General features: G+C 43.4%; 2 protein-coding genes across 2 annotated transcripts in view; one reads left to right on the forward strand and one right to left on the reverse strand.

Annotated features, from left to right (window-relative positions):
* Nucleotides 1-12,048, forward strand: part of ppib (peptidylprolyl isomerase B (cyclophilin B)) — a 120,227-nt gene that overhangs the window by 56,699 nt on the left and 51,480 nt on the right. The window lies entirely within an intron of this gene.
* Nucleotides 7,822-10,009, reverse strand: cdkn1cb (cyclin dependent kinase inhibitor 1Cb). Its single transcript, XM_084017829.1, has 3 exons — nt 9,311-10,009; nt 9,019-9,136; nt 7,822-8,559 (listed from the first exon to the last, which is right to left on the reverse strand). The coding sequence occupies exons 1-2, from the start codon at nt 9,840-9,842 to the stop codon at nt 9,021-9,023; spliced, it is 648 nt and encodes a 215-aa protein (XP_083873955.1). The 5' UTR covers nt 9,843-10,009; the 3' UTR covers nt 7,822-8,559; nt 9,019-9,020.

Consider the following 12,048-nt stretch of genomic DNA (forward strand, 5'->3'; position numbering starts at 1 on the left):
AATCAAAGACGGGAGAAATGCATGGTCACACACTCTGAATAACACCCTGTGATGGATTTGAATTGGAAAGATTTGGCCTTTTCTCATCTTTGTCAGGCATCTGTTGGCATTCTGATGCTCTGATGGGGTACAGTGCCAGCTCCATGTAGATAAGCTGCCGCTTAGGCCCTCGATACATTGATTTCCATGTGCACAATGTCGTCTGAATACCCACTGTGTAAGTACAAAACCCCAAAACACACACTGAGACAGTTTCCCTTTCCCTTCAGTATCCCTCTCTGTCTTAAGTCTTCTTCAAAGCAGCCTACCGCCACTTCACCTGCTTCTCTTTCCATCTATCCATCCATAAACATTTGTGTGAGTGTGTGTTTGTGTGTGTGTGTGTGTGTCTGAGCAGGCCTCTCCTGCTGTGTAATTGCAGGCTGTGTATCAGCCCATTGGCGTCGCCCTGCATGGAGACTAAAAGATGTTGCTAATCCGCCAACAGAATACAGCAGGTCAAGCAGCCAGCCGCGGCTGAATTCAACCACAGGACCGCAGCCACAAATTAGGATAGCCTGACAAGGCCCCGCGGCATTTTGGGTATTGTTGTGAGCTGCCAACGGGCCTCTAAAGCTTCTGGCCTTATGTGAAGGAACCGCCCTGGAAATGTGAAGATTAATAGTGGCTCGGTGACCTGGGAGTACGGCTATAAATTTATATTCGCCATCTCAGTACGTGACTCACTACACTCCGTCAGCACAATGTGAAAATTCAAACTTCAAACCAACAAAATAAAGATTTTTTTTTACTTTTTCAGCTTTTCCTCATCAACTTTTCCCAACTTGCAAGTCGCCGTTCTTTCAAAATAAAGCAAGCCTGTCCGAACACAGACGCAAACAGCTGAGGGTGAGGAGCAGGATGAACGCGAACTCTGCTCTCCTCGGTGCCCTGCGGCCTGATGAATGATGGCCCTTTGTTATGTGTCCCATAAAAGCTGCCGTGGCCGTCCTTTTTCATAGGACCTGGCGAGCAAATGTGAGGCGTGAATAGCGTTAGTCCGAGTCAGTGCACCCATAGCGGTGAAGCCAGCCCTGAAAACACCGCCTGCTAGCCCTCCTCCCAAGTTTTATGAGCCAAGATGATTGAAGGAGAAGAAAACTGCACTGGGACAGGGAGGAGAGGAGCGAGGAGGAGAGATGGATGGATGGACAGATAAAACACAAGACAGCAGACGCTCAACAGAGGACTCACATCCCAATGCAAGAAGGGACGTGAAGGGGAACAGGTTTGGTTCAGGGGGGCTGAAAAGGGTCCGGACAAAGGGAGAGAGCAGAAGAATGGAGGTGGAGGATCTGGCTGTCAGGACTGGCGCTGGGATGGAGTTAGATCTCATTTCTCAAGTGTCATCGCACTATCTGTGTCTCCTCCTCTCTCCTCTCTGTCCAATTACCGCCACAATGAAGCAGGCCCCATCCAGCCGAGCTGCATATGGCTCTCCGGTTGTAAAGCCATCACTCCCGAGTGAAGCTATGTCGTTTTTGAAATGTACAGTATGTGTGGACCTCAATGGGCCCCACTAGGTTGCCGTTGTTTGACTGAGCGTGAGCTGCTGCTCCGACAGCTTGTCTCGACATGATTTCCGCCAAGCGCTGACACGCTATCACCGGCCCGTCACGACGCTTGAATTACAGTGAGGATTGAATCATCCACTGACAACTTCAACTTCAGTCTCACAATGTGTTATTATCAGGGCCTCTCTTGCCCATAGACTCGCTTTCTTTTTAAAGCCACTAACAATAAGGCAACATTTCTATAACTTCGATACCATGTTTATCCAAATTGCTGTATTTTTTGGATATTGTGTTTGTTTGTGTACGTTTTGTCCATATTCAATAAACGTTACAGAATGTACCTGAAAATATTTGCCAAGTTCTTGTCGTTTAAATCCTTCAATTTGAGGACTTCAATTTGATAATATCATATTATTCTGACGCCACATTTTTGATATTCTAATTTTATGAAAACTGCTATCTAATAATGAAGTGGAGTTATTAAGACATTGACATATTTTTACACACTCAAATTTAAAGAACTCTGTTTGAAAGTGGTTTATTTTGGTCAGATTGAAATTCCCTTAACATAACGTGTTGTAAAGGCATTCAGTAATCACATAGCATCTGGTGTGTGTCCAGTATGAGAATGCAACACTTGTAACACACACTCACACACACCATATGTTGACGGTAATCTATTGATAGTGCCAGTTCCACAAAGACAAATGTTTGTGTAACAGCGGCTCAGGGTCAGCTACCGGATCAATCAAACAGGAATCAGTGTCTTTCTCAAGGACACTTGTTAACATTGATGACCAGGTCCTTCAACCCATGTTGTTTGTTTAGTGTTAAAGAGTGGAGGAAAGAGATGGATGTTGACTTTCACAAAAATGTTTCCTGCTGGAAATGTTGACATCTACTATGACTACAACATGTGCAACGATACTTTCATTAAATATGAAAACCGTATTAATAGTAATAAACCATCTCTCACTGTGCTGTGAAATACCCATGTGCATATTCCTATGAATCTCTTTTAATAGTGAATATAATGTGATTTAATAAGCCCTCTTCACAGCAAACATTTTGACTGGTCATCACATGTAAAGCACATTCTCAATGGTGTGTGTGTGTGTGTGTGTGGGGGGGGGGGGGGGGGATAGATAGATAGATAGATAGATAGATAGATAGATAGATAGATAGATAGATAGATAGATAGATAGATAGATAGCAAACCAGAGCAAATTGAGCTGACGATCTTGCTTTGTCTCAGACATTAGGAAATATTTTTGTCAGTGTGACAAGCACTTATCTGAAAACATTTTGGGAAACTGGTTGTCTCTGTGGTGGAATGAGGATAATAGTGTCATTTTGGCGCCAAATCAATAGTGTGACCTCTTCACCTTTTCACGCGGGAAAACTGGCGGCCCTATAGAGCGCGGACATCCTTTAATTGATGGTCTTTACACTGGAAAAAATGTCCAACTTAAGTCAATTATTCAATCGGTGCCTTAATATTGTTCTTAATGTGGGAAGATTCCAGGCCTCAGTGGGAGAGTAAGTTTATCTCAATGCATGAATATTTTAAAGCTATTCCCCACTAACCAGAAACAAAATGATATTAGGCCCATGAAAGAGCAAACGTATTGGACCAAATCAGGCTGACAGTTAAAAATGTATATTTCTTGCAGTGTTCATAAACCGAAACTCTCCAGCGCATCAATAGTGAATCTAAATTTAATCTTACGGAATGCTCAGTTCTGATTAAATTAAATTAACAGGTTGGTCAAAATTACAGATTACAAAGCATTCATTTTAACAAAACTCTGATAGAAAACTAATTTCTAATGAAGTAATTTGTTGTTTCATTTCGAGCATTTATAAAAACAAAAAAAAGATCATGTTCAAAGCATTTTTTATATATATATATATATATATATATATATATATATATATATATATATATATATATATATATATTCTACCATGGTTCTCTCATCCAGCAGGCTGTGCATGTGTTTGCAGTGCAGGCGCAGCCCCGGACATTAAGCTCCATCACGTTGTGAAACATTGTAAAGGATCTGCTTTTCTTCTGGGCGAGTGTTAAATCCGATCCTCTTGATGCGTGCGGAGAGCAAAGTGAATTAGAGATTGAGGTGGGAGGCTGATTAACCTCCCCCTCCTCCCCCTCCTCCTCTCCCCCCCTCCTGTTCCAACCGAGACCAAAGTCGCGATGCAAAGAAAAGGAGGAGACCGAAAGAAGATATTTGAAAAGCTGCCACGAGTTCCCTGTCACACCGCCTCCTGCGTGGATTGAGCCGTGCTCTTTGTTATCCACCGGCATGAATACTGAGTGGATGTAGAAAGAAAAAGGCCCAGGAGCGGGCGAGAGAGAAAACACTGGGTCACGTCTGCGCCTAGCATCAGCCCAAACAAGCTGACCTACACAGTTTCTATAACACTGCTTAAAGGGCCTTTTGTGTCATTCTCTTAGAATAAAACACACATGCTGAAGCTGCTGTACTCGAGGTTTTTTTTTCTTTTGATTTATTTATTTTTGGACTCAACCTTTGGAATCAATGAAATGTCTACTTTTTTTAGTGTATTTGAGTTATTTCTTGTGCGTTTTACTTTGTCCATGTTTGATTATGTTGTTTGAGACGCATCATAATGTGTTTATTTATAACAGAGAGAGAGGGGGGGGGGGGGGGGGGAGAGAGAGAGAGAGAGAGAGAGAGAGAGAGAGAGAGAGAGAGAGAGAGAGAGAGAGAGAGAGAGCAGATCCCTCCTCCGGATACAATCACCTTTATGCAAACACGTGGGCCTCTGTCTGCCCATTTCACTAGTGGAGTGGGGGGGTTGACAGGGATCACAGGTGTCCAACAATCTAACAAACACTCCCCACCCCCAACACCCTCTATACACACACACACACACACACACACACACACACACACACACAAGCCCTTTTATGTCCCTGAAGATCCTCAGGGCTTCAAGCATCAAGGCCAAAAAAAAGAGATGGAAGCTAACAGAATAATCTGAATGTTATTGGATGATCTCCATTCAGCTTGAAATAAAAGTGTGGCGAAGAAAAGCGTGAAAGAAAAATGCCTTTCTGTGCGTAAAATAGCTCAGGCGCCGCGAGCTCAAAGTCCAGCTTGCTGACATAATTCATATTTCTGTTTTAGTAGTTTGTGTTATTGTTTTCCTTTAAACATTTGAACATCACATGAAGGGGGGGGGGTGTAATAAGCCGTATTCTGCCTTGTGTCACGTTAATAACTCACCTTCGTGTTTCGAAAATCGATGAAATGAAGATTGGAGATGGTTTGATTTAATTGGCCTTTTAATTAGCCTTGACAAGCAGACCTGCTGGACTAGATTGTTTGCACTTTTTCCAATTATTGTTTTGATCTGCAGCGCCTAACACACTCAGACCTGAATCCGGGCCTCCATTCGTTACGTTAGAGGTTAGAAAAGAAGAAGTCTTTTTTTGGTGAGGGGGTAAAGGAGGTCAGGGAGCTTTAACTCGGTGACAAAGCCTCATTTGCAGGTCAATGCGATGGCACACTCGCCTCTCCTCTCCATCCAGCTCGCCTTTGTTCCCCGTCGCCTGCGCCGATGCCAGATGGTCATGGAAAATGCTAATTCCCCCCTGGCGGATTTTCCTCCTTTCTATATTTAATTGCAGCCTCCGCAGACTGTCCCGTTAATTGTCGGTTTTGAGAGGAAATGCGATATAAGGTTGTTTTTCTGTCCCTCTGAAATTATATTGTTAGTTGTTACATCTGCACGAAGCCTCAGAACATCCCTGCGTGTGCCAGAGTCGCTGCATCTCAACCATTCAGCACTTCAGGCCCAAAGAGGAGCCACATTTTGGAAGAACCGGTGACGCATTTTACCGAGAACTGTCGATTTTATTTACAGCCAATGATTGAAAGACAGAATGAACTGAGTCTGCAAAGGTTCGCATGCAGAGGAGCATTTCCATGGAATTGATTTTACAGATCGACGATATTTATTTAATCTCTATATTTTTAAATGATTGCATTCGTTCCTCTTTTGGCAATCCAAGTCGTTGGTTTTTTTTTTTGTTTTTTTGTTTTTTATCACTCAGCTACAAAACAAAAACTTTTTTTTTTTTCATCCCTGTATCCTTTCTGTTCAATGCGTATTTACGCGTTTTATAATGGAATACATGCATTATTAATCACGTTTGATAAATATTGTTGATTAAATCGATTTGAATCTAAATGAATGAGAGTCTTGTTCTTTCGATGTGTTTATATGTCGAAGAATATTGCTGCTGAGGTGTCATATTCATCTGTTTTTGATGACATATTTTATTATGCCACTGAAAAGAACACGACTCACTAATCTTACATATAGCAGTCTAATTAATAACTATGATTAAAGCTAATAACGACTGAAGATATGACTGAGACAGATGAAACTGTGTGAGTCAAAGTTCAGACGGGAGACTCGTGAGGCTGATTTCCTCCCGCAGCTGGTTGTTTAATTATATTCTATTGTGGTGGACTTGTTAATGGGCTCTATATGTTAGCTGTCATCTTTTTCCTTTACGTCCATCATACAGGGCCGAATGAAGTTATAACTGTCATAGAACATATTCCGCATTGAAACTGTAGAAACCCATCTGGTTAATAAATGTTAAGGCCTCGTGTTCTTTGTGACAAAACTCCTCTCATCATGCGTGGACAGCTCGATTGAAACGGTGCTCCGTTTTAAACACCATGTGTTTGATTCCCGTTTAAAGAGAATATACGCTCAATTGAGTTGAATTTCAGGCCTTAACCTGTGACCTCTCCCCGCAATGGGCTCACAACGGCAGCACCATTTTCTGAGACAACGAAATGCGATTTAAAGTTCTATTTGTTGGGCCACATTTTATGTAGTTGCACAGCTGTAGAGACAAATACGTGAAGATGACCCCTTTAACTCCGAGGGGGGACTCGGGGCCCTTGAATGTGTCCAGTCTCCGACATACAGGGGACTTCATTAAAGTAACACATGAACAGCTGTTGTCTTTAACATGTAAACCATTGAGATTTTAAAAGTACACTGAATGGGCCCCGCAGCTCCCCGTTGGCATATGGGCGTTAATTAGCTGGATATAGCCATAGATTAATTATAATATTTTTTTTTTTCGCCCATTCGTATCAATAGAGCAGCCAGACAAAGTGTCTTTTGTTCTCTGATGCAGGACATTCTGTGGCTGACTGAATGGGTCTTGGCTATGTCTACATGGATTTGCCATATGGCAACAAAAAGGAAAGAATGGAGCCAGAGAGCGCTTTGTGTTGGAAATCAGAACAAGCCTGTCAGAGCTTATGGTTTGCATGGAGCTGACAAAGTCACCCTGGCCATCAAAAGTCTCCATTTTCATCAAAACATTAATGTCAGACAGTCAAAGCCATTCCAATAAATTGGAGAAACCTATGGAAAATTATGAGATGGGCCTTTTGTTTCGTGCGTAACGACGGACGGGTCCACGCGGGCCCACGCGCTGCCGCATTCACACACTGCTGAGGTTGTGTTTTTTTTTTTTGGCTTCTTTCAATTAAGGGTAAACTTGCAAGTATGACCTTTTGAATGGTTTGTTTCAATAGAGGAGGACAATTACAAAGACTAGTAGTTTTCTTTTTCCAGCTCTGGCAGGTGGCCTCCACGGCCGGTGTATCCGCGGCGGGGTAAACAGTGTGTGTGAGTGGGTCTTTAGAGGGCTTGTTGAGTGCAGGGTGGATGTGGGGGTGTCTCCGTGGCGGACAAAGCGGGGATCCAAAGGCAGCTGCTGCTTCTTTCGAGGGGCGAAAGGGCCTTTAAATCCCAGCCTATATCCCGCAGCTGCCATGCGGCCCAAGGATCCACGTATGAATGCGTTTTCCCCCCCGCAAGGTATGTAGAGCCCTTCGAGGCGGAGTGATACAGGCGGAGCTCAGTGTACCTGCGTCCCCCGAGGGAGGTGGTGCGTCGTATTGTCTGCTGCGTGGATTCTCGCAGAGTCTTCCTCTCATGCAACCTTTTACGTGGAATATTCTGATCTTCTACAATTCTAGTCTTATCAGATGCGCCCAGGAGTGGAATGCGGCCAAGCAGGCTATTAATGAATCCGTTAGTATCTAAATGTGATCTAAACACACAAAACCGGATAACACAAAGACGACGAAGTCTTTCTTCTCAGTTTCGAGATTCATTTGAATCTTGTTTCAAAACACCCAGAGCGACACGCTGGAAGAAAAAACAAAAACACCAACAAATCTGCTTTAAATTGAAGTGAAAAATATTTTATTCTCATCTTTTACAAGACACAATCAGGGCACTTGTATGAAAACAAAACAAACCAAAAAAAAAAAACCCGGCTCAGAAACACAAAGAAACCTATTTTTCAAGTGTTGTTACTATGGGTAAGCTACATGATTGCAAAAACATCACAATGACACAAAATGCAAGTAATAAAATAAAATATGCCCTTTGGCTAAATCAACAAGGCATTTAAACAAATATAAAGAAACATAAATAAATTATAAGTTAGAATAGACTTAAAATATACATTAACAGAAAAAAAAACAGAACAGAAATAAACATTTATAGGCTATTGTCTCTATAAAGCTGTACACTTTTGGCCAGTGTAGACAATTCTTTTTTTTAAAGTAATTTAGGATTGCACAGATGTTAAAACATTTAACACTGTCGAGTGGCTGTATGCAAAAGCAACAATGAATGCTACATTTGTACTGGATATAAGTAATTCGGCGAAACGTCCTTTACTTCGTGCCCCCCTCCCCCCTCCTCCCCCCCAAACCGTTCAGTCCTGAGAGTCCGGTGTTCGGGGTGCGCTCCGCCGAGGCGCACCGAGCCGAAGCAGCCGGTCGGCCGGGCTCCTTCCTCCCACACCCGTCCCTGTTATCTCCTCTCCGGCGTTTAAGTCGCGCTGAGAAACGTCCTCAGCGAGATCCTCCAAAGAATGCGCAGGCAAATAGTGCAAAAAAAAAAAAAACACCTGGAAATGAAACAAAAAGCAAGAGTTTGGTGAGTCGCTCCGGAGAAAGAGGCGAGAGCGCTTTCCGCGGAAACAGGAGATGTATCCTCAGCAGCGGGCGTCGCTCTTTAGCCGAGCCTTTTCCCGCCACTATCGTGACGCAGATTCCCCTCCCCCAACCGCTGGTGTTACTACAGCTACTACTATCACTACTACTGCGATTTCACCACCACAACTCCCCCTCCCCCCGCAACCCTCCCAGATAAGACTGCCTGCCTGCGCTTTTTTTGGCTCACGTAATCACTTCCAATCAGCGCAGGGGAAAAAAAACAGAAAAAAACCCCAGAAATAATAGATTGTAAAGGTGTGATCGACTTTAACGCAACCCCTTAATAATTATAAGTCTGACCAAAAACAATATACAACTGACACATTTTGACGAGATTAGACTGTTTAGAAGAAAAGAAAAAAAAATCTTACCTTCAACGGATCCTCTTTCGCGGAGTTTGTTCCACGGGGATCGGGGACTTGGAGAGGTGGCAAGCGCTCGCGTCATTGGATTTCTTATCAGCAGCCCTCTTTCGTTTCACGAAGAAGTCTGTGGGAACGAAGACGTACAATTAATACACATAAATCCACTTGAGCCGAAATTACACACAGGAGAGACACACACACACACGCGCGCGCGGGGGTGGGTTGGGTGATTTGGATACACAACACAGCCGCACACAAACACCCTAAAGGTGAGCTTTAAAACGGGGGTCGTATTTACCTGTGATGTGTGTGTTGTTGACAGCGGTGGCCGTCCTCTTGCGTCGAACACACGGGCTCTGTCTGTGAGCCGTCCTCCCCGAGTTCAGCTTGTCTGTGCGGTTCTCCTGGTTGACCTCCACCGGGGAGGGAGTGCTGCTGCTCTCGGGCACGGCCAAGCGCTCCAGTACATCCACACCGGGGCTCTCCGGGAGCATAGAGTCCGAGGGGGGCCTCTGCTTCACGGGTGTCTCGGGCACCCTGGTCCTGTCGTTCTGTACAGAGTCCTGATAAAACACCGGGGTCTTATCCACGGCCACCTCTTCCCACTTGTAATCCCCATCCAGCGGGGTGTTGGCCTCGAAATTAAAGTTCCACCTCTGTTGGTCCCGTTCGGAGATCTCCCGCAGCTTGTCCGTCATCTCCCGGCTCAGTTCTTCGTGATCCACCGGTCCAAAGAGGTTACGGCAGACGCTCGTGCGTCTGTGGAGAGGAAATGTCCTCCTGGCCACCAGCCTCTCCAGCGCGCTGCTCGATAACTGGACGTTGGGCATCTCCAAAATCTTCCCAATAAAAGCCCCCAAAACACACAATGAGGTGCCCTCTTTGGCTGCTTGGTCCCTGATGAGAGAGTATCACTTGTTGTTGTTGTCGTGCCAAAAGTATGTCTCTCTCGTCCACGTCTCTCCGCCACACCGTTCCGTTTAAATGTACCTTTTCAGCGAGACGTGGAGTATATAACCTCCCAACAACTCCTCAGTCAAGAGTAGTCACCTCGGGCGACTTTCTCATTGGCCGCCTTAAGTCCAACCCTCTCCGAAAAAGCACGCACAACCCCCACCCTGATTTCCCGTCCGCCCCTGGTGCCCATTTGGCTGTGCGCCGAGCAAAGCGCAGCGATTTGGTTTTTCTTTCGGAGCCTGAGCCCTCAGATAACACCGAGGTACTTACCCAGGCAGCTGGTGGCTGGCCATCGATTATCGGACACGGATTTTCCTCCTACTTCCTCATCAATATTGCTGCGTTGTACGTTCGATAACGAATCAATAGCAGATCGATCGTCTTATGTCACATGGAAGCATTTTGCAATCGTGATCACTGGCTTATTAAACAGAATGTTTATGTATTGTCACGTTGGTTACATTATCTTTATTTTATATTATTATCAGAGTTTCTTCACATGTGTAGGCTACATGTGTCCTGATCTAACACACACACACACACACTTTTCACTCTCATCACAATAACACAATGATCTCCTCGGGTCATACAGCGTATTCACTCACTAAGGTAAACAACAGAAACAGAAGAAAAAAATAATGAAAAATGATTTTAACTCTTTAAACAAAGCAAATCATTCTCAAATTGAAATAGGGATTTTTTTTTTCTTTTAATGTTTTTTTCTCCAACTGATCATACCCATTTATTATGATGTTTTAATCAGATTACTGTAATCAAGTTAAATAGTTAACCTAAATTAAAAGTAGTTATTATAAATTAGAATTGGTGGCATGGATTATTCAATTATGGTCATACATCATTATTTAGAATGTCCCTTCAGTTCATTGTGGGTTAAATCTCCAGTCTCGTGCCCTCGTGCCTGGAAAGACAACGCTTTAGGAGTGGACAATTGATGCATAGCGACACTTAGTGGCTCAAAGCTGGTACTGCACCACGAGCTTCTCAAACGTGCAATTGCAGCAACAATGAGAATGAGTTAGTACAACAGCCCAATGTGACTGTTGTGGGATTTAAACCCGTGACTCTTCGTTACCGGGCTCCTTGTGACAGACACTACGCTGTCACATGAGAGTCACCTAGGCTGACATGGAGCATGTGAGAGTCTGGTATGGCGTTGTATAGCAGCCTGTTCCGTTAAAGGTCAGGCGTCCTCTGAGTGATGTCCCTTCACCATGTGATGTTCGGTCTCCTGTGTTGGCCGTGTGATTCAGCAATTTGCTGCAAATTCGTCTACGTAGACATACTATAGCATTTCATTGATTAACAGAAACTGGGCACTCACAAAAGGATACATATTGTTTGTGATCAATCATTAATTAGTGGTTAAAGTGGTTTCTTGCTTTCAGTAAAAAGGAAACATTTTCTGAATAGCAATGATGTTTGAGGAAGGACAAGACATGATCAGGCTATTTAGTTATTGTGTACGTGGGACATTGATCTTTTTTCAAGTCTTTCTAAATTCATTCAAAAAATATGTTGATTGTTGCTGTTCTTTTGATCATGACAATTATTAAGATCAATGGTTGGTGCTGTGATTAATGCCCCATCTCCTCGTTTTGCCTTAATCATACATTTCCTTTCTGTGATCAAGACAGGCAGACATACCAATGCGTTGTTTGATGGCGCCCTCTAGTGGTAAAAGGTACTAAAATGTGGCATTTTTATTAGCTTGATTAATGAAAGCAGCATATGTATGAAGAAAAAAACAAATAGCTCATTAATTAGTAAATTAAGACAATAACCAGTAACATAACTTCAGTCTGATCATCAGTGCTCTTTAGTTCTGACATCAACTATTCCTGAACATCATCTGTTTTTAAACTATATACCTTGACAAGTTGGGGGAACACTTCTGTTCCTTAGGCGTACACTCACTTATATTATATTATATTGTATTATATTAGCTTGTGTTTTTAAGGCCATGATAATCCAAAGAGAAATTCTGTATTAGTTTTCAAATGTTGGATAATCTCATAGCTTTCATTGTAGCGTTAAGTACGGACCGTCAACTAGTGGAGA

The sequence above is a fragment of the Eutrigla gurnardus genome, assembly GCF_963514095.1.
Source record: "Eutrigla gurnardus genome assembly, chromosome: 9".
Lineage (NCBI taxonomy): Eukaryota > Metazoa > Chordata > Actinopteri > Perciformes > Triglidae > Eutrigla > Eutrigla gurnardus.